The 23,167-nt window shown below is 43.8% G+C and overlaps 1 protein-coding gene across 3 annotated transcripts in view; it reads left to right on the top strand.

The window, feature by feature from the left end:
- Positions 1-23,167, top strand: part of Egflam (EGF like, fibronectin type III and laminin G domains) — a 161,898-nt gene that overhangs the window by 78,688 nt on the left and 60,043 nt on the right. For all 3 annotated transcript variants that reach the window (XM_013349706.2, XM_026783669.1, XM_026783668.1), the window contains exons 4-6: positions 1,552-1,669; positions 2,682-2,817; positions 14,184-14,350. In XM_013349706.2, the coding sequence (XP_013205160.2) occupies positions 1,552-1,669; positions 2,682-2,817; positions 14,184-14,350 (421 nt within the window). The remainder of the gene's footprint in view (positions 1-1,551; positions 1,670-2,681; positions 2,818-14,183; positions 14,351-23,167) is intronic.

The raw sequence follows: 23,167 nt of genomic DNA, 5'->3' as shown, positions 1-23,167 counted from the left end.
AGACAGACAGACAGACAGACAGACAAAAAGATGAGATAAGATTGAGATAGGACCCAATTATAAACACAAATCACTGATGTCTCATCTATTCATAGTCTCACAGTTTGAAGATAATTTCAGGCAATTTTGTTAGTTCACAAGCAGTTTTGTCTGACTTGTCCCATGAAGTCAAATATATAACTTTTGACTTTTGATGCCATGTTAGTGTTAGAAAAAAATCTTTGGTTTTTGTCATTTTGGATGAGAAATGTTCAAGCTATGTGTATATAAGGACCAAATTAGTGGCAAAATATTCAGTAGGTGTGATCACCAGGTTTAGGTGGTCCAGAAAGGTGTGAAGGAAAGAACTGGAACTGGAACCCTGAAGTGAATGATGAACCTAAGTAAGCAGAGGAGAGTCATTGCAGATCCCGGACAGTGGGTACCACAACCTGCTTCTCGAACATGACCTCCGTCCCAACTACAGTACGGTACACATGCTATCCTAATGCTATGACCATACAAGGCAGCTATAAGTCCATTGCTGAAGAAGCTGGGACTCAGGAAGTTGAGTGTGAATAGCACAGATAGAGAAGGGTGGGGAAATCAGGGTTCAGCCAGAACAGGTTGGCTCCCAGCTGGCACATTCCCACAGCACTAACTACAGCTGCACCTCCCACTTAGCACTGTGGAGACATGCCTCGTCCTGGAGCAGAGGGAGCAAATCTTCAGTGGGCTTTCCACTCAGTGTTTCTGTGAGGAAGTTCACATGTGCATCCATCATTAGTTCCAGCAGTTCTCAGGGAGCAGGGATCAGGCAGCATCAGCATCACTATCAGCATCATCTAGGAACTTGTCAGAACTGCAACAAATTCTTAGCCATTCCTCACGCAGGAGTCCAGAATCAGGCACTCTGGGAATCAAGACCATAATTTACCTTTAGAAAGCTTTCTGGGTGATTCCATCCATTTAAAATTTGAGAACCAACATTCCCATCCTTTATTCTATGGGCACAAATAAAAACTCAAGTTTGCCATGTGGCTGCTCCCTCAACATGGCAACGTGCAAACGGAAAGAAAGACCGAGGCATCCCTGAGAAGCAGGTTCGCATAAGCTCCGGTTCTGGATGCCTGTGGATTCTAGTGAAGATTAACCCTCCAGACTTGAGAAATACGTTGTGATGTTTGGCTTTGTGCAAATTTTGTAACTGGGTCAAAACCTAGATAGAGCAAACCGTCTTTGTCCCAAGCAAGTACCCAGAAATTCCAAGATAGAAACCTTACAGAAACGGTACAGATCGGTGGTTCTGAGCCTTCCTAATACTGCGACCCTTCAGTACAGTTCCTCATGTAGTGGTGACCCCAACCATAAAACTATTCTGTCGCTACTTCATAACTGTAATGTTGATATTGTTACGAATAATAATGTAAATATCTGATATGCAGGGTATTTGATTTGTGACACTGGGGAGGAGGAGGGTGCGTCCGACCCCAGAGGTTTAAAACCGCTGGTCTAGAGTGTCCAAGTAGAACTCCTAATTTTTTGGCACTTTTCTTGTTTGATTATTGACAGGAGAAAGTGATTGGAGATTTGAAGCCAGGCACCACGTATCGAATGAGCATAGCTGCTTACAGCCAGAGTGGCAAAGGGAAAGTTAGCTATCCTCGGATCGTGACCACTTTGTCTCAAGGTAAAATTCGGCTCAAATCAACTAATGATGGGAAAGGACCTCCATTTATTTATGCATTCCCTCAGCCAACATCACGTGCCAGAGACTATCTTGGGCTCTGCGAGGCCAGTGGTGGCCACAGTAAGCATGTCTCTGCTCTCTCAGAACTCCGCAGGGTAAGGCAAGACACCCCGACTGATAAGCATATAGTAACAGACTGTTAAATAGCCCCACAGGCTGCAGGGACTTAGCACGTAGGAATGCAGGAAGAACTCACTGAGACCATCAAAACTGAGACTAGCGGGTGGGTCGGAATCAAGACAGCGAGGAAGGCGAGAGAGGGAGGGGAAAATCCAGCAACTGTTCATTCGTGCGACGCAGAGGTGGACACTGGATTACAGTGCTGGGTCCTCTGCAGCTACTGTGCACTCTGTGCTCTCTGACGAGCTGTGACATTAATCAGTCTCCACCCTGTACTTCAGGAAGTGCTTAGAATGGTGGAAAAGCCCTCCGGGCCTAAACAGTAGTGTACATAAAACCTGAAGGTGTGGAGGTCTGGACGTGTGGACAGTAGCATGTACCAGGTGACGGGATCCTTTTCCCACGTGAGGACACACGCCACCTGTCCTACCACTGGTCACCAGTACATACACAAAGCACACAGACAGAAGTGTTGGAAAATAGGTGGCAGTAACAATGGGTATTCAGTTTCCTTGGGGTTAAGTACCAATTACGACATGGAAGCAGATGAGCCATTGATAGGAGATGGGGTGTGGCAAATGATTCTCAGGGGTACACATCGTGGGTCACAGAGACATCAGAGCCAACTGAGCTGTTTGCCAGCCAGAGGTTCTGGGAGAAGAGAGGCAATAGTAAAAGAAATAGTAAAAGTATCAGTGTTTTTTATGGTTTGGCTTGTGCTTTGATGCCATACCAAGTAAATATGTTTCAGTAGTAGAATGGGTGCCTCTTTTTGATGTCTCCAACCTCTCCATCACTGGCCAAGTCTATCTGTGTCTGTCATCCTGTCTAGATTTCTGCCTGCCTCCTGAAGCACCCTTTAAACCACACGTCCTTGTGGTTTCTGATTCCGAGGTGGCTCTCTCTTGGAAACCCAGAGAAGATGAAGAAACTGCCCCAATTCAGTCCTACTCTGTGGAGTACATCAGGTAAGTCATAGGGCGAGTCACAGACCACAGCTGCACCACAGTTACTCCCTATGTGGTGTTAATCAGAGTGTGGGATCTTCACTGGACTTCAGCCAATGTGTGTTTAAGGTGGTCCAAAGTCATCGTGGACCAGGATAGCCATTAGGCCAGCATTTATCCCTGAATATCTTTGATGAGTAGTCATTGGTGACATCATCTCCTCTACTTCTTCTCTAGCCACGGTTCTGAGTTCTGAAAGTTCTTTCTGTACTGTTACCAATAAGCTGGCCAGCATTTCAGGCTTGAAACTTGCCTTTCTGACTCTAAAGTACTGTATTTGTATTAAATATTTGATGGCTTTTCTCAGAAGGAGAGGGAAGAACTCTTTATATACAAGCACCATGCCCTGTGCCTCCCAGATCCATATTTCCTTGGGGCAAGTTTCTGAGTTGGACTTAAGCTTTCTTCCCTTCTACCGACATCTTAAGTTCTTGTTCCTCAGTTTGATAAACTGTAGAAATTCATGTAGAACTCGTGATTGTCCATGCCTTTGTGCAGCTTGCTTTCTTTCTTTAAAGAAGAAACGTTGAACAAAAGGAATCCCCAATGCAAGGTCTTCAGCCTGAATTTGGGTCTCCATCTGACTCTGGGTAGAAGCTGAGTGAGTGAAGTCGGTCTGCCCTACGTTAAAGATGAGAGGCTCCTCTGAGGCCTTGATGTTGTGAATTCATAAAGAGCCTCGGCAGGACCTTGCTCCTCAGGCTTTCTGAATCCAAGCCAAAGGGTCCTGTCAAGATTTGATGAGTTGTTTTTCTGTCTTGACCTACCGGGTTATTCCTGGGCTGTGGGAAACAGACATTTATGTCTTCGGATCTTGTTTTCAGGCAGGACTTGCTGAATGAATTCCAAGTGGCAGAAGCAATAACATATCAGCTTCTGTGACTAGAAAGTCCAGTGGCAAGGCTGAAGTCAGGGAGCACTAGATCCATGCTAGCTCAGCAGTCTGTGCCCATACGTTGCTCTCCTCCATTGATTGATTTTCCAGCAGACTTTCCCATACCCTTAAGTTTTGTGGTCTTCAAGCTTAGCAAGAGAGTATGGATTTCTTCTTGGATCCAGAAGAATTTTGATATGTGTTCTGACAGGTCCATCCCTTCAGACTTCAGTTCTTTCTTCTGTGATGGTTCCTAGTGAAATCCTGGTCGGGGTGGTGGGAGTTGATATGAATTGAATTGGCTAGTCTGTGGGGTCACTGGCAGTGGAACCAGGATTTATCCCTAGTGCTTGAACTGGCATCTAAAAGCACATTCTCTTTGGAGTGATACCTTACTCAGCCTAGATATAGGGGGGAGGACCTTGAGCTCATCTTGAAGTGAAGTGTCAGACTTATTGACTCCTCATGAGAAAGAAGCCTTACCCTTTCTGAGGAGTGGATGGGAAGTGGGGGGAAAGTGGGAGAAGCAGGGAGAGGGGAGGGAGGGAGTGTGGGAATAGCCATGTAAAATGAGAAAAGATTGTATTAAAAAATTCTTAATAAAAAGGAAAAGTAAATTAAATTCTGATGTAGCAGCTTTGGGAGACATTTGTTAGCTGCAAATACAAAAGCCTGCTCTCCTCTGGCCCACCTAGGACAAACCGCCAGTCAGGTGTATCACTGCCCCATTCCATCCGCCTGTCATTTGATTAGTTGAGACCAATATGTAAACAAAGAGCAACCGAGAGAACTGAAGGTCAAGGAGATTTTTTTTTAATGTGATAACTTAATGGTTTGGACTTCACACCACAGTTCATTTTCATGGGGACCAAGGTTTGCATAAAACTCCCTGCAAGATTGACGGTGGAAGCTCCATGGAGTATGTGGGGCTTTCTCTCACTCCTGGTCTGTTGGTCACGGATGATCTATGGGATTGTGTGTCTTCCCTTAGAGCCAACTGCTTATCTTGCAATCTTCAGGTCTCCAAACGGCCCTTTAGATAGAATTCAAGGGTCTCTGTTCTTGGCTGGAAGATAACTATGTTCTTCCTTTTGACTTATGGAACTCATCACTGTCTTCGTAAATCAGTGATGATTCAAAGCACAGAGGCACAAACAGTTCCTGGGACTTCCGTCAGCAGCAGATTGGGCTTTTCTTATCCCATTACAATTGTTGCACATAGCCGGGCTATGGTGGCGCACGCCTTTAATCCCAGCACTCAGGAGGCAGAGGCAGGCGGATCTCTGTGAGTTCGAGACCAGTCTGGTCTACAGAGCTAGTTCCAGGACAGGCTCCAAAGTCACAGAGAAACCCTGTCTTGAAAAAAAAATTGTTGCACATATCTCAAAATAGCATCTGGGTTTGTCATTCCACTGAAATTATTACAGCGACTGATGTTCATTGCTGGGTTCTTATTTAACATTTTAATAATATAGTACATATGAAAATACTATGCTTATTACTTTGATTATTGTTGTCATCCTACTGGTTACAGTCTTACGTTTAAAATTTTGCACATGAAACCATTCTAAGAAGGGGTACATGGGCTTTGTCAGGCAGTCACAGTGGCATTAGAAGGTTAAAGACTGCAATTATAGGCCAGGGGTTGGCAGGCCTTTTCTTGAGGGGTCAGATAGCAGTTTTGCTCCACCAGCAGTATGAGGTCTGTCTCCGCTACTCTGCTATTTCACTGTCCTAAGAAAGCACCTGTGGGCTTTAGGACCTCAGGGATGTGTTCCCATAAAGGTTGACATCTGGGTTTCCTTGAGCATTGTTAGGGTATCCTGTTATTCCTAATATTTAATTTCCTCAAACACCCCTATTAAAAGAGTCAAGTGAATGTCTATTCATACAAGCCCATGTTATTAACATATGTGTACAGATCATGGGCAAGAGATTTAGAGGTGAATAAGCTGTGACTGAAGATTTTGGACAGTGTCATGAGGGATATAGATGAGCATAGTCCAGAGTGGTGAGTGACACACCAGGGGGAGGGACACCGGCTTCGGGGAATGTGCGCTTGGCATCCGAACTTATTTTTAATCTTGAAAGTTTTAATCGACGCATCAAAGTTGCACATATTACTGGGCGACCCAGTTTTGAAGATGTCTGGACTGGCTTCTTACAGTAGCTAGGAAGGAGACATCAGAGATAACTGCGGAAAAGGAGGAGGGAGCAGTCTGAAAGGCTTAAGCTAGAGGAAGCCACTTAAGCAATGGCTTAGAGGCAAGAAGAAAATGTTCTCGGAATTGCTTAGAAAGCCTGGAGCTATGCGTGGTAAGAGAAGAGTAAGCCGGGGTCAGACCAAGAAAGGCTTTAAGAAAGAGTTTGCTTTCTATCCTGAAGGGAAAAGGGAACCACAGAAAGTTTTAAGAGGGAGAGCGATTTCAGTATTTGCATTTTGAAAGACTATGCAGACTTCTCAAGGAACCTAGAGACCAACAGGACAAAGTCCCAATGATCGAGCTTGCAGTCTAGAAGGGAAGACAGAGAAGTTAAAGAAACTGTGTCTGAAGGTGGTAATCAGTGTGGTAACCAGCAGAGTTGGGGTCCAGGCACCGGGAAATTTCGGACACCCACAACACTGGCACGTGAGCTGAGGCTCACGAAGAATAAAATGGGGGAGCTGGAGATCATCTTAATTCATCAGTGAATCCAATGTCCTTCAGCAAATGTTAAATAGGGGACTCATCAGAGCTTTGGAATAGGCCAGATGTATCTGGTGGTACTGTAGGCTTGGTCCACTCTACCTCCTCTGCCCTCCTGACCATTGTGTGTGTGTTACTATGTCCCCTGGAGTGTGGCTTTCTGCTCCAACAAAGTCTGCTCTCTAAAACAGTTCCCTGGGGTGAAGTAACCACTTTGAGCCCAGTTTCCTAGTTAATGTGTGTAAGATGTTTCACCTCAGCTTCAAGGGCACCGGTTCTCAAATTGTGAAAGATGATGGATTTGAAGGTACTTGAACTAATTGGTAAGATCCTGACCAACCATTTTTCAAAAGGAGGTTGCGATATAATAAAAAAAAAAAAAGGAAATATGAGAGAAAGTCACACAGGGCATAAACAGGGGTTGTGAAACTTGTTTCAGTTGTGTATGTGTATGAGAGAGAGAGAGAGAGAGAGAGAGCGATGTTTATAGGGTCGCCGTACCCAGTGCACATTTTTCTGTGGGTCATAGAGAAAGCATTGCTCTGAATCATTGAATAGAATCATTGAATAGATTGAGGTCAGAGGCAGTAAAGTCAGTCCAGCTGCCTACCCTGTTCTGGAAGTCACTTATTACTTAAGCTTCCGTGACTGATGGCCACCTGCCTTTGCCCCTACAGCTGTTACTGCCGGGGTCATTTCTCCCAAGGCATGCAGCTTTATTTCTAACCATTCCTCTTTGACACCAAAAGGCTTTCCTTCTAATGAGCTGCCATTGGCGTCTCTGTAAGAAGCCATTGGACACCCGATCCCCACGTGGAAAACCCAGAAGTGTTCACATCATCATGGCAGAATACAGTCCCTTGTCTCCTAGGCTCACTACATCCTGTGCATTTAAGCCCAGCAGCGCTCATCCTTTGAACTCTGGCTCAGGTGGTCAAGGGCCTGCAGAGTGAATAACATAGAAAACCACTTCCTGCTCGGAGCTGTGTGCCTTTCCAATAGCACATGACCCTCAGAGTTCATAGGGAGCATGTGACCACTCCAAAAGTCCAGATTAGTGTCTTTTCTGTGGTAGGTTTTTACTCCATGGTTCCCCCATAAGTCTACTGAGTTGACTTGCTTTAAAAAAAACTAACATGAGTTAGTTTTTGTTAGTGTCCTGTTAAATTCCATTTGACTTGGCCTTGCCCTTGCACTTACGCTGAGATAATTTCGAATTCTGTCACACATTTAATGGAGAGTGTCTTAGTTAGGGTTACTGTTGTTATAATGAAACACCTTGACCAAAGCAACTTGGGGAGGAAAGGGTTTATTTTGCTCACAGTTCCATATAACAGTCAAAGGAAGTCAGGACAGGAACTCAAGTAGGGCAGGAACCTGGAGGCAGGAGCTGATGCAGAGGCCATGGAGGGGTGCTTCGCAATAGTTTGCTCCTCATGGCTTGCTCAGCCTGCTTTCTTATAGAAGCCAGGACCACTCAGCCTAGAAATGGCACTGCTCACAATGAACTGGGCCCTCCTCTGTCAATCACCACATTTTAGAAATTTTAGAAAATTTCCTAAAGGCTTACCTACAGCCTGATCTTCTGGGGGCATGTTCTCAACTGGGGCTCCCTCCTCAATTGAGTCCCTGATGATGCCACTTGTGTCAAGTTGACATAAAACTAGCCAGTACAGAGAGTTCATGTACCAAACAAATAACTGTATTTCCTAACATTCTTTGGATTGTTTTAAATAAGACTCTTCTTCTTTTGAATTCAAGCTACTAAGATCTTTATTAATGCTTTTTTAACTTGGTCATGTAAAGCTATTTTTTTTCTTTATTCCCTTGAGAATTCCACCCACCACCATCGACTTTTTCTTCTTCTTAACCACTTATACTGTTGTTAGGAACCCATCCCCCACGTCCTCTTTTGCTGATTTACACATTTGAACTTCTCTGAGATGTGTGAATATTCCAGGCAGGCTAATAATTTAGAAACTCATTAAAACAATAATCATTAAATACTTTGATATATTTATTTAGGGGTAGACCATCTAAAAATAAATTATCCTTTCTTCCTCATTTTCTCACAAGATCTTCAGTAAAGTGTTTCAAGGTGTTTGCAGTCTAGTTTTATGTTGTGCTGGTATGATTCCATCCTGCAAAGGTCCTGGCAGAATTGCGTGTGTGTGTTTCTGTTGGGGGGGGGGTTCACACACTCGTGTGCATGTATATGTGTGTGGGTGCTTGGGCTAACACACAAGCACCCACATATCTTGGGCATATGTTGGTTTATATGTCCACACTCATCCTATTAGTTCTCGTTGCTGTGAAAAAAAAAAATGCCCGATAGAAACCTCACAGTTTGAGGGAATCATCCACCATGGGGTGGAAGGCATGGTGGTGACAGTCGGTGTAGCTGTGGTGGCAGGAGCTTGAGGCAGGCAGTCACATGGTATCCACAGTCAACAAGCATAGGGAGATGGAAATCCTTGTTCTGTTTACTTCCTTTTTCTTCCACCTGGGGCCCTAGCCTAGGGAACGGTGCCATCCCCATGCAGAGAGGCTCTTTTCACCTCGGCTGGACCTCTCTAGAAACATGCTCATAGACAACCCCTCTTAGGCAATTCAAAATTCTGCCAGGTCCATCACAGGAATTAGCTATGGTGTTCACCCACTTACTTTCTTAGAAGTCTTCTCTGAGTAACATTGAGATTGCTGGTGAGGGGTTGATTTTGAAAAGTCAGTTAAAATTAGAGCTCATATTTTAAAGTGATACTAATACCGTAAACATTCTACTTAAAGATAAATTCTGTAAATGTACATGAATTAACCACATTGTTAAGGTAAGGCTATGAGAGGTCCTTTGAATGTTGTCCCACTGACTGGGCTGCCACCTTGAAATTCTTATGTATTTCAAAGATCTCATCTGTACTAATAGTTTCTTCAAGAGAACCAGAAATTTAAAGTCATTTGCAGTGCTGAGAGCAGAATCCTTGGAGAACTTTACAATTTCCCAAATCTTCATTCTTCTTGTTTCAAAAATAATTATTTAAGGTTCAGCTTTATCAAAACAATGTAACTAACACTCATTTTTATACTTGGTGTTTCTCTACTTTCTGTAGTATTAGCAATTATAATAAATACAAAAGTCCCAAATGAAGCCAGATGTGGTGGTGGGAGCCTGTAGCTCCTGCACTCTGGAGGCTGAGGCAGGAAGATGAACATTCAAGGGGAGTCTGGGCCCCAGAGTGGGGCCTTTTCTCAATCACGCATGGAGAAATCACAAGTAATTACTGGGATAAACTCAATTGGCTTTTGATAAGTCAGGTGCTCGGTTGGTAGGAACAAGTGCAGGGCAGTGGTTAGACAGAAGTCGAGACAGAAAAGCTTGCCTGTGTATGGAGAAAGACGCCATAGGCTTGCTTACCTAGCCATAGCTAATGTTTTCCTGTTGTATAGATTAAACAGACATGCATATCAGGGATGTATTTATTATTTGGGCTATCCACTTACCCACACGTACTTGGTACCTAATGGGTTACATGGCACATATGATGCTATTTGAATCTCTCTTCCACCCAAGGATTCTCCACTGCCCTGAATTTGTTCAAATCCAAACATTTTTGTAATTTAATTTAAGTTCATCGCTGTCCCCATGGACTTCCCTCAAGAGTTCAGCTATTGTTGAACAATTTAGATGCAGTTCTGGTGGCCTGGGGAGATGGCACAGCCGTTGAGAGAGCTTGCTGTTTAGTTCCCAGCTGTTTAGTTCCCAAGTAAACTTGCTGTTCAGTTAGGCGGCTCATGGTCACCTGTAACTCCAAATCCAGGAGATCTGATGCCTCGGCTAGCTTCCCTGACACTTATTTGTAGGCGGAACCGTACACACACACACATAAATAAATAAAACTTCAAGTACAATTCTTAAAACATGCCCTTTTTCGCCAACTTCCTCCAGATTCTTTGAGGTTCTGTTCCTGCACCGACTCCCATATGTGCTGTTCCCCCAGTGACATTATTAGCTCCCCGAGGTAGGCTGCCTTTATACTCCCCTAGGAGCCTCCCAGACTATAACTCCTGTTACGGACCCTGCCAAGACAGCCACCTGCAGGATTTCATGGCATCAAGAAAATGATCGTTCACCAAAATTTTGATTGGCAATGGGCAAGGTGGTCAAAATATTACTAGGAAAGAAATAACAGAAAATAAGGTTCTGCATCTTCAGATTAATTATCCTCTTTCCATGTTTGCAAAGGGAGAACAGCGGGTCTGCCTATAAGCTCCGAGAATCATAATTATCTGTGAGAATAGCACTGCAGCGAAGGGGCTTTACTTAGAAAAGTAAAATAAGGCCTCAAAGAAAAATCTTGCTTACACTTTCTGGAAGCTCTCAAACACTTAACAGGCTAGACTAGATCATAGCGTTGCTAGTGGTAAGAAATTCTTCCCACTAAAGTGAACCACGGAGTGAGTATGCCCTGATTACTTTAATTGACTCCTTGAATTTTGAATAGTCATTGCTGACTCTTGTGTGCCCTACCCATACGCCTTTGCCCAATTCCCTCCAAAAGCAAGCCATGGATCTCATAGCCTAACTCCTCTAGACCTTGCACATGCCATGTCTTGGAAAGTGCTGCAGGTGTGAACCCTGTAGGTATGAGGGATGGCTGGTCCTCTGTACCCACAGCACATCCTCAGTCACCTTCTCTTACCTTGGCCTTTTCATCCTTAGGGAAAGTGTCAGCAGAGTGTTGCTATGGTGACTTGACTGCCAACATTGTGGTTAGGATAAAATTCCCCCTAGTGGAAGAAGATACAGCTATTGTTGCGGATGGTTTAAGACAATGCCCCTGCCAGGCTATCTCTCCCCACCTCACCTTTGTACTTTGTACTGCACGAGACTCTGGAAGCAGTGTCTGGAAAACCCGCTACAAAACCAGAGGCAAAGTGTTAAAGGTTTTGAACTGCTATTCAATCACCGTGAGCTATATATTATGAAATTAAATGTTAATGATTTCCATCATTTTGTTGGAAATAGGTTTTTTGTGTGCATGAACTGAAGAGCGAATATAAAATCCTCCCTCCCCCCACCCCCACTTTTGCATGAAGATGAAGATGGCTAGATATATTTGCAGGTAGCCCTGGGTAAACAACCGCACACCCAGAGAAGAGATTAGAGTTCTTTCCTCTGGAAACAGCACAGGGGAGCTTAGCAAATAATGGGAGAGTTTTATCGAAAGCCCACATCTCTCCTGACTTCACTTTTTGGTATCTCCAGTGGCTTTCCTCTGTGAGGTGATTCTGTGCTAACGCGAATTTGTAAATGAGTTTCTTTCACTCACTCAGCTTTTCTCTTTGATGATAAAATCATTTTAGAGAAGAATTCCACCTTTAGGACAAGACAGAGAAGAACTGAACCCTGCTTCCTCCCCTAGGTTCCCTGTGATTTTTTTTTCTTTGTCTCCAGACCAGACAGACACTGTTGGGTGGTGCAATGCTTAGCCACTTGGTGTGGTAAACCTGAGGAATGTCCGTTTCTTGACCCTTTAGTAAATCTCTCTAGTGAAAACCTAGGCAAGCACATTTAAGAAATGGAGACCATCCAGGCTTCTTTTATTTCTTTTTCTGATAAGTTCTACACAAAAGGCAAGTACCAATGAGTTTTGTTTTCCTACTCTTTATAGACCTGTGGGTAAGGAGTGTTGAGCACCAGAAAGGGCCAGAGAGCTACCTGAAGGTCTAATAATTGCTCTCTGTCCACCATCACCACAGTTCTTAACCCAGCATCAAGTGTTTAAATTTAACCTTATCTCTTCAACCCAAGGTGTCCTCAAGAGTTCTCAGCTGTGACTTTGTTAAAGTTCCTGCCCTTTCAAAGATTTAGTTTCTCTTTTATATAAAAACAGAAGCAAAAGGTTGAGATGTTTGCTATTAGCGCCTACTACAGAAGCTGGTTGGAGACTGTAAATGGGTTAAGGCAATGGGGCAATGTTTGTTACTTTGAAACACTTGGTAATTGACAATTAGCATCCACCAAGACCCTCCAGTTAGGCCCCCAGCTGTGCACTGCTTTTTTTTTTCTTCCCCCAACTTTCACTTTGCCTTTCTCACTACCTACAATGTTTTTCCTTCTTCTCCATTAGCTAAAACATTCAGATAGAGCTACACTGTCCAAAAGAGACGTAGAGCAGCCCTATATGACATTTATGTTTTAATTGTGGCATTATGAAGGTAAAAAGAGACCAAATAAATTTTAAAAGTGTTCAGGATGTATTAATTTATGTGTATGAGTGCTTTGCCTGCACGCATGTATGTGAATCATTCATGTGCCTGACATCCCCTGGGACTGGAATTACATACAAGTGGTTTTGTTTTTTAATTTATTTATTTATTAAGGATTTCTGCCTCCCATTTCCCTCCCCCTCCCCCGATCAAGTCCCTCTCCCTCATCAGCTTGAAGAGCCATCAGGGTTCCCTGACCTGTGGGAAGTCCAAGGACCGCCCACCTCCATCCAGGTTTAGTAAGTTGAGCATCCAAACTGCCTAGGATGTGCAAGTTCAAAAATACAAGTGGTTTTGAACTATGGCATGAATCTGGAAAATTGAACCCAGGCCCTCTCAAGAATAAGTGTTCCTAACCACCAAACTAGCTCTCTGATCTATGGAAAACAAATTTTAGTAAAAACATTTTAATTCTCTATATCCAAAATATTATGTCAACATGCATTCAATATGAAGATAAAATAAATGTTATATATATTTACAAAGGAGATAATTTTCATTTCTTCTTTCAAAGCCTGTGTGCATTTTGTACTTACAATACCTCTTCATTCTTGCTGGCTATGTCTCAAGGGCTCACTGGTCATGTGGGTTAGCAGTACATGGGAACTGGGGATGTGCACAAAAAAGCAACTATGAGTTCTTAACTCCAGAAGTAAATAAGTCCTGCCGATAATGGATGGCATATATTTATAGCATGATGCCAGAGAGGATGCTAAGAATGTATATTTCATGTCATCTTCATGGCAGTACCCTTATCTAGGTCCCTGTATTTTTCATTTTACAAACAGGAAAACTGAGACATAAATACATTAAGGACCAGCTAGTAAATAGCAGAGCTCCGATGTGAACTTGGCTCTATCCATCTCCAGAGATTATACTGGCTTTGTGCATGCTGCCTCCTTGATTGAAAGACTAAATGACGACCAGCCTTCTCCACAAGGTCCTCAAAAGGACATGTGAAAATTCAGCACATTGACACTGACATAGTTTATAAAAACTATGAATGTCTGTGAACAGAGTCATCATGGGCAGTCCCATGGCGATTCACGCCGTCAGTCGCCCTATAAAACCTGTATTTGTTTACTTGTGAACAGATTGCCAAGAGATAGAATCTCTGTTCTCCTGACCACTGGGGATGAGACTGCCAAGTGGGAGGATTGTTTAGGGAACATCTGGAAAAATGAAGTTCTTGCCGATGAACTCTCCCATGTGGGGTCTTTTCATCCTAGTCAAGGTCAAATAGGCAGAAGTAGATGGTCTCTAAGCAGCACTTATAGCTGGCCCTAAAGATGATCTACTTGCTTTTATTGGCAGACACTTACAGTTGGTGACGTCATGGTTTGAAAGCAAGACCACTTTCAGATAGGAAATGTTAACTCACTTTTTATGAGCACTGCTCGCAGAGTGAAAACGGTGTTAGCTACCGGTAGCCAGCAAGCCTCTTTTCCCTATGGTATTTCTGAACTGTTGCTTTTTTTTTTTATTTTTAATCATTAAAGGCCAGATTTTGACAAGAGTTGGACCACCATCCAAGAGCAGCTGCAGATGGACTCCATGGTTATCAAAGGCCTTAATCCAGACACCAACTACCGGTTTGCTGTGAGAGCCATGAATGCCCATGGCTTCAGCCCACGCAGCCGTCCCAGCAAGACCATCCGAACCCTGGGTGAGTTCTGTGTCTGTCCTGAAGACCATGAACAACCATGCCACCGTGGTTGCCTCTCAAACCTCACTTGCCTGGGGTTTCTTAGTGCCCAACAGAGGAATAGCCTGAGACAGGGCTCTCCTCAGGTTTCCTCCTGCAGTTTTCCCCAGACCTTTGAAGGTTCGACTCACCACAGGGACATAGACTATTTCTGTTCCTAGGCAGCCAGGGAAGGTTTATTTTTGCATCGTCCTTGGGGAGTATGTAGTTGGTTTTCGTTCACAATCACAGGGCAGTGGTATAGCAATGAGATGTGTGGTCTCTCCTTGTCTCTCATCTTTTGAGAAGGTGAGCTCATCTTGGAATCCAAGGAGAGAGAGTAAGATTCCCCCGACCCTAGATTGTTCAGGGTCAGTGGTTAAGGACTTTCAGCAGAGTGTGGTGGACCCCTCTAATCTCATGACTTGGGAGGCTGAAGCGGGAGGATTAGTCTTAATTCAAAGCCAGTCCAGGCTACTTACTAAGAGTCTATCTTAAAAACAAACAAACAACACAAACAAAACAAGAGGACCTTCAGGTCACATCGGTCCTTAAAGTGGTGGTCAACAAGTCTCAGAAAAGATGTTAGCATGCTACCACGTGACTTGGGGGACTAAGCTGACTGTTTAAGTTCTCATGGTACCTCTGGGGATGGGGAGGAAGCTTAGGGCAAAGGGGAGCAAATAAACTGAGGATTTTCTTAATGTCTCTGGTTTGGGGGTTCAACAAGCTGTCACGTGATGTCAAAAGTTGTACTCCCATTAGAAGGGTTCAAGGAAGCTAGCCAGGCCAGCTTGAAAGTCTTCATGCTTTGAAACTGGAGTCACATTTACATAAACCTAGAACCCTGGGTAGTGTGGTCTCAGAAGGGAGGCCCGAGCACATTTTCCTTTGAAAGCTCTGTGTCTTTTCAACTGAGCCTGTGAATTCTTCGGGAAGAACCCTGCAGCTGCTGCAGGCCCTGTTTACCCAAGAGAGGGGCTTTGAAAGGGAAGTCTACCCTGGGTAGCTAGTTTCCCACTGACTTGCACAAAGCCCTACTTTTGTTGTTAGAATCTGAACAAGCCACACACACACACACACACACACACACACACACACACACACACACCCGTCTCCTCATAAAATACCCACATAGCTGCCTTCCAAGGCTAATGTCATTTCCAGGAAGAGATCCACTAGGTCCCAGTCCCACAAGTCCTGGGGATTCCCACTCTTCTAAAGATCCTGTAACCTTTGATGGTGAAGTTCCCTTCTTCAAGTTGAATTTTTGGGGTGTGCAGAGAGGCCTCACCTCTAAAATGACTCCCTTTCTTCCTATTTCCCCACCACGCAACAACAACAATTGGACAGTCATTGTTTCCCTTTCTTCAGAATGGAAAAGCTGCCCAAGAAGACTCTTAAAATGAAGCCCCTCCTTCCACAAACCACGCTAGCACTTCTACTTCACGGGCAGGCTGCCTTCCATTCTTGCTAAATAAGTTGTCTTCTGCCATCTTGAATAGCCAAAAAGAGGGGATAACGGGAGCTAGGGGCTCACTGTACTTCCTGTTAGGCTGTCTTTGTGTATGTACTCTGTGTGTGTGTGTGTGTGTGTGTGTTCTCTTCTCCTTCCTAGCCCTAACTTGAAGCTTTTCTGCTCTACACCGTTCATCTGTCCACAGTGTTCTCTAACTCAGAGTGAAGATAGATGCTGTGCCTGGGTCAGGCTGACCTTGGCCTTGACCTTGGATGTGGGAGTGTGCCTTAGCTTAAGGAACAGATGGGTGGGTGGGTAGGGCACCCTTTAAAGATTTTCTTTTTTTAAAATGACTTGCTGGTGTGGTCTTTGAGGTTCTGATCATTCTTTTCCCTCCATTTCTTGATCCTATTTTTCATGGAAAAGGTGGGAAATGCAAACAAACAAAGAAACAATGTGGGGGATGCAAAAGTTCCTTACAAATATGAAACATTTCATTCAATTTTTGTCTTCCAGGGAAAGTGAAACCTTGTAATTTCATAGTAATTGTGTGCACAGAAGGATGGCAAACCCAAGCAAGACAAACAAACAAACAAATGATAAAACTAAAACTCCCATGAGCTCTCCTTATGAGAGCTGCTATTGTTGTTTGGGATATTTGTTTTGGTTTAGTTTTAAGACCTAATTTCAAATAGTTTAGGCTAGTCTCCAATTCCCTATGTAGTGAAGGATGACCTTGAAGTTCTGATGTCCTTCCTGAGAGCTAGAATTGCAGACACGCACCACTTACCCAGTTTGGGCCATGGTGGGTACTACACCCAGGGCTTCATTTGTGCAAAGCAAGCAATGGAGCAACTGAGGTATATTCTCATCCCATTATATTAGCAAATATTCTCAAATACTTAGAGATCTCCTGCTCCCACATAAGTATGATTGCTCAAATGAGGAGAACGGGAATAGACTTTATTAGAGGAGCCATTGCACGGAGGCATATGAGAATGGCTGTAATGTTTCCAAAGTAAGGGTTTGGTTGTTTTCTTTCTGGCTACACTACTGTCCTAAAAACCCCTTTATTCTCCCACATTCTTTTTCTTAATTTAGTATCAGTTTTAAACTTTACTGCTTCCAAAATGTGTTTTTTTTTTCCTATACAAAAGTTAGCAAACATGCCAACTAGTATTACCTGAGTCTCAGGGAATTTGAAGGGTTAGGGCTGACACTGGAAAGCCTGCTGCACGCCAGGCCTTGTGCTGACCATTCAACTGTGTAAAATTCACTTATTCCTCCCAGAGACCCAGAGTGAGAAGGACGGCACCCACTGCTTTATAGATGGAGAAAAACAGCATCTCAGAAAGAGTAAACATTTTCTCTAGTCTGATACTTATGGAGGCAGGAGTGAAGCTGGGCTTGCTGACTGCATAGCTACTACCCTGAGTACGATTCAGATTGATGGAATCTTTCTGCTATCGTGAAGTAGCACAGGAGAGGTTAAGTAAGGTGGGTGATTCAGTTCCAGGTGTTGGGTGATGGTCTGTGTAGAATCTAAGTTCTAGGAGGTGCAGCGGCACGGAATCCAGCTTCCAACTTGTGTATTTCTTTCTTTTTTCCTTTCTTTATAAAACAGGTTTATAAAGAAATATTCCTTTATTGCAAGTCTTCTTTGTGTCCCTTATAGTCATATTTACAGTCTGTGTTCCAGTCCTGATCCCTGATAGCTGTGTCCATTACCTTGAGAATGTTGTAGAAGTACAGTTGTACAGTATAGACTTGGGATGTCTTAGCTGCTCTTGGATCCAGCAGAGGCTAGGCCAAAGTGAAGAGAGCATGATTTGGGTAGAGCCTTGATAGGTGTGTGCCTCATCTGCTTCAGCCTCACTCAAAAACAAGATGGAATGGGAGGAAAAAAAATAATAATTAAGACTCTAAGTATCTGGAACTCTTCTGAGAAACAGGGTTCTTTTGATCATTCTAAATGATCAAACTATTCTGAATTTACCTCAGGCCTCTCATGGGAGGCTTCTCACCATTCTGTTCCCATGTTGTGTCCATGAGAAAACAGAAAATTGAAAAATAAATGAATAAATAAATTTTTAAAAGACTAAAATTCTTATCCCCATCCTGCTGTGTTTTTTTTTTTAAATTCCAGGCGAGAAACACCAACAGCATTATAATCTGCCTTTGATCTCATAAATGACTAGTTGATAGGCCAAGCTGGGGACCTTGTAGGACGTGCACCCTGCCCATCTGTTGGTGACTTACCAACTGAGCTCCATTCTTAGCTCAGTCAGGAAGCACGGGGCAGGCAATAGAGGACACAAATAACAGAAGCAGAAGTAAAATGTGTGGATTCATTCTTTTTTTTTACAGACCAAGATTTAAGCAAAACTAATACATGTATAATCAATCCCGAGGTTATGTAACTTCCCCTGAGGGATGGACTATGCCCTCCCTACCCCAAATCATTTCATTTCTAATGTTCCATCCTTGTAATTATAGTCAAAGAAGGAATCAATATATTCTTTACTGAAGTGGATCTGGGGTCCTCAGGGCAGTCCCCATAGATGCATTCTTTTTGTTCCTGCCAATAATCGTTGTGCTCCTGCTGCTTCAGGCCTTTGGCACCTCTGTACAAGCTCAGATCTTTCTGTGACTGTGGCGGCCTTTCCATTCTGCCCTTTAGGTCTTTGCTCACTTCCTTAGGCTTTGTTATCCTCAGGCCCCTGCTTCATGTCCTCCCTAGCAATGTCACCGTCTGGAACTATTGTATCATTTCATTATGTATATCTCCCCTGACAGTAAGACCCTTGCTGGGGTTGATAGCCTTGGTCAGTATACTGACCACCCATCCCCTTCCACCATGTCACCTATGACATGTCACTGTTGAGCTCATGTGTGAGTGTGACTTAGCCAGCCAAGAGGCTGTTTTGGAGGTTGAGTAGCTGCACGCTGCTGTGAAGGCAGAGGCAGGCGAGGGTGATCTAGAAGACCACGCATGTCCAAAGCGGGTACCCAATAGTAAAGTCTTTAGGCAAAAGTATCCAGACCTCCAAGACTGCCATGTGGCATGAGTAAAGGGAAAGTAAATAGGACAAAAGAAAGAAGGAGAGAGGGACTGGATGGAGGAAGAAGCCCCAGGAAATTTAAATTCAAGGCACTAGGGATGGAAAAGAAGCTTTGCTGATGGGGTGGCGGGAGGAGTATTTGCATCCTATTCCAAAACAAGCCCTCAGTGCTCCCCTGTGCTCTTTCCTAAACATCGGAATAAGCTCTACTGTTTCTTCTTCACCTTTGCCTCTGGTCCCAAGTCTCATCGCGGCAGTCTCAGATCTTCAAAGGCTTCGGAGAAATGTTTTGGTTGGGTTTTTGCCATCTCCTAAAACCAAGATTTTCTACAGTTTTCGACCTTCCTCTTCCAGCAATCTGAGGCAGACCCACAAGGTTCCAATTAGTCCTATTTCTGCAGGGAATGCTTCCCACGTCCTCCCATCCTTCCTGGTGCCTAGTGATGTCTGTTTCTGTCTTCGATGGCTTGGTGTCCGTGTGCGACTCGGCTTTTGCTCACTGTTGTTCTGACATTGGGGCCTGTACTTTTACTTCCAGAGACCGGCTTTAGTACACTAAGGTTCCCAGGTACATGTTACAAATATAGCCACAGAGCAGATTCGGTCTATCCCCAGTCTCAAGTAAAGCTCTCTGGTAGCAGTGCCTCAAATTGACTGTAGCTAGAGCGTGGCGGGTTCCTTCTGGAAAAGGCATTCAGAGAAAGCAGCCTTTCTGCTTGGATGCTCCTCAAGAGTCTTTAGGTGGAAGAGAAGTGATTGATAGGCACATGTAGGTAGTCATTCCCTGGAAGTCTTCTAGTGGACTGGTTAGGTCTAAGAAACCTCAATTAAGGACATCAGACAGCTAAAACTACATGAGTACAAGGCACTGTGCATGCTGAAAATATTAAAATTCTATGCCCCACTACCATACTGTAGCTTTAGTCTCCTGGTGATATTGGTACAAATGCCAGGCACATGGAAGCGGGAGGGTCTTGAGTTCAGGCCTGCATAGGCTTCAGCTGGAAACATAGTTTAGTTGGAAGAAGGCTTGAGTAGTATGCACAAAGTCCCAAGTGGGTTCCCCAGAACCACAGCGGTGGTGTGATGGCACATTCTCGTAATCCCAGCACTCAGGAGGCAGAGGCATAAGGTTTAGAAGTTGAAAGTCATCCTTCCAATGTAAGGGTTTCTAGGCCAACTAACCTAGAGATCCTGTCTCAAAAACAAAAACAAAACAAAACCCCCCCAGGAGAATTAAAACCTAACAGAGCACAGAATTATACTTTTGTGACTCTAGTTTCTGTGGCTGTTTTTTTTTAATCTCCTCTAAATCAATCAGGAACTCAAACAAGGATTAGTAAATTTTGCTAAAAAGATCAAGTTAGTAAATATTTTAGGATTTAGACCCAGTTATTGCTGAAGAAAGAAGTATATATACATATATATGATAAATAATATTTATCAGTGTATACAAATAAAAGTTAATTTATGGACACTAAAATCTAAATTTCTTATGATGTTTGTGTATCATCAAAAATTTATTATTTTTTTTTAAAAAATCCCTTCTATCTAAAAATGCCGAAACTATTGTCAGTCCATAAACAAGAGAGGTGATGTGTCCTCGTTCTGTGGACTCCTTTGTTGAGCTGTACTGTAGTTCTGGGATTTATCCCCCTAAGTTTAATATTTCCTGGGAAGTTTGGGGAGTCCATTTTTTAAAAGTAGCAATTTTGTTGAGCTTGGAAGGAGCCCGTTAGCACATGCAAATGAAATCATGCCCCCGAAAGAGCTCTGCGATTTAATCTTTGAAGAATATTCCTAAATAAGAGACCCGAGACCCTCAACCCAACAGCAGAGGAAAGGGCTTGCACTGCCTGGTTTGAAAAAGAAAAAGAAACAGAGGGAGGGGAGAGTGGCTCTGCTGGGCTTCTTCCAGGATGCGGGGCAGGCCTGTAAATTAGAGCTCCGTGCATTTGTAAATCTTTAGAATGGAAGATGGAAGCAGAGGCTGAAGAAGGAACAAATCACTGGTTTCGCTCCTAGCGCAGACGAAGCTGCATTTTAAGTGTGTATCTTCACATAAACATAACTACAAACGTGATTTTTACATTCAGGGTGCTTGCTGCAGTAATCGCCCTATTGATTTGCTAATGCCTGGATTCATGGAAATCTGAATTACACCCATTCACACGACTTTATTGGCTTTGAAGGGAATGATTCACTTTGCTGTTTAAATACCTGATACCTATTAATTGCTCTTTGGAGGCCTTTGTGCATGCTATCATACATTTATTTATAATCAGCACACCAATATTTCACCCTCTAGCTAGAAGGAGAAGACAAACTAAAGCAAATGATAAGAAAATATGATTTCCCAAAGCCTAGGCATACTCGGTGCTCTGGCTTTAACCATAACATGGTTTCCTATTGAAATCATTTCGATATGGGAAATATGGGATGTTTTGATGTTCCAGGGGGGCATTCCTCTCACCTTGGGCAGACTTCAGCTTTGGAGTTAAAGAGCTCAATGTTCATTGTCACACAGCTTCCCATTGGTCCGTAGCCTCCTAGTCCTTGTCTTGAAAACTAAAAGGGTGAAATTTGTGAACCACAGAGGATGAGGTTTAGAAATAAATTTATTAGATTCATAGGCAAGAGCTTTGAGAAAGAAGGAAGTCAGAGCTCCCATCTAGCAGGGGCAGGGAGTGTGGTTCAAAGATGCTATGGGTATCCCTATCAGACTGCTAGTCTAGAGGCTTCTTAAAGGGCTTCTGGCAGAGCTGGCAATGGAATAGGGAAGTGTCTGGGTGTCTTAGTTAATGTCCTATTTCTGTGAAGAGATACTATGACTACAGCAATATTTCTAAAGGTAAACATTTAACTGGGGCTTGCTTGTGTTGCAGAGGGTTAGTCTGTTATCAACACGGCAGGGAGCATGGTGGCCCAGACATGGTGCTCAAAAGGTAGCTGGGAGTTCTACATCTGGATCTACAGGAAGCAGGAAGAGAGAGTGACAATGGGCCTGGCTTGAGCTTCTGCAACCTTAAAGCCCACCTCCAGTGACACACTTCCTCTAATGAGGCCACACCTCCTACTAGTGCCACTCCTTAGTGACCAGGCATTCAAATGTATGAGTCTGTGGGAGCCATTCCTATAGAAGCCTTGACACTGGGTGCCTCCTCTCAGGGTCAGTCACTCCGTCACATCTTGAGTTGAGGCAGAGGTTGCGTTTAGGAGAAGAGCCAACAGGGAGCAGGAAGCAGAACTCTCTGCATTTCAGGCACAAATGAAGGTCATCCTCAGAGCTGCTACCCTGGGGTCCCTGAGCAGTATCTGTCTCATATTCTTATTAATAACTTGTTAGCGCCTGAGTTCCAGTTCTGCTTAGGTTCCTTGATGAGCAACCAGGGCCACAAATATGGTTCCATCAGCAGATATCAGAGTCTGGTGAGCACCTGCCAGGATCTAAAGGTCCTTGTGCAGACCAGGCAGGGTCGTGTGGAGAATGGTAGAAGCAGGCACGGTTTATGAATGAAGAGTACATTTCTAATGTAGAAAATAGGCCAGAACAGAGTGAGAAAGCTCAACGGAACCCACAGCATCCACAATCGGGACTCTTACAGGACATTTGTACATAGTGAGCTCTTTTTAATGCATTCTTTATCTGCTGCGTGGCAGCCATAGTAAGGATCGGCTTCTAGTCTCCTGGCTGGATTGTTTCTTTGGCATTATTGATTTGGGTTTCCAGTTCTCCAGTCACAGTTTAACACAACCTAGAGGTAAATAGAAGGAGCTTATAAATAGTGACAGACATGTGGGAGGGGCACATATGTCTGCTAGACCTTATCTGATGATCTAATTGAATCCTAAACAAGTAGTTACACACACCTTAGGTGTTACCAGTCTCCTAAGCAGGAAGTAAAGAGATAAGCAATTGAGCAATTTGAAGAAGAGCTTTGTTTGCGAAAGCTCATGCAGCAGTAAGGAAGCCAAGAGGGGGGACACTCGCTGGCATCTGGACAGTCAGGGAGCGACATGTTACCAGAGCCCTGCCTTCTATATGCAACATTTGAGACGGGCACAAGTGGACCACAGGTAAAAATTAGGGAAAATAAATATCCTTTTCCTCTTTCCTTCTTCTGCTGATGCTCCCTGATAGCAGAATACACCAGAAAGCCAGCCATGCTAGCCTCCCAGAGCACAAGGCACAGTGGAATAGGCCAGTGCTTAGGACTGGAGAGAGAGAGAGAGAGAGAGAGAGAGAGAGAGAGAGAGAGAGAGAGAGAGAGAGAGAGA

The sequence above is a fragment of the Microtus ochrogaster genome, chromosome 19 (genome assembly GCF_000317375.1).
Source record: "Microtus ochrogaster isolate Prairie Vole_2 chromosome 19, MicOch1.0, whole genome shotgun sequence".
Classification (NCBI taxonomy): domain Eukaryota; kingdom Metazoa; phylum Chordata; class Mammalia; order Rodentia; family Cricetidae; genus Microtus; species Microtus ochrogaster.
Note: the sequence above shows the minus strand (reverse complement) of the source record. Positions and strands in the feature narration are given on the sequence as shown.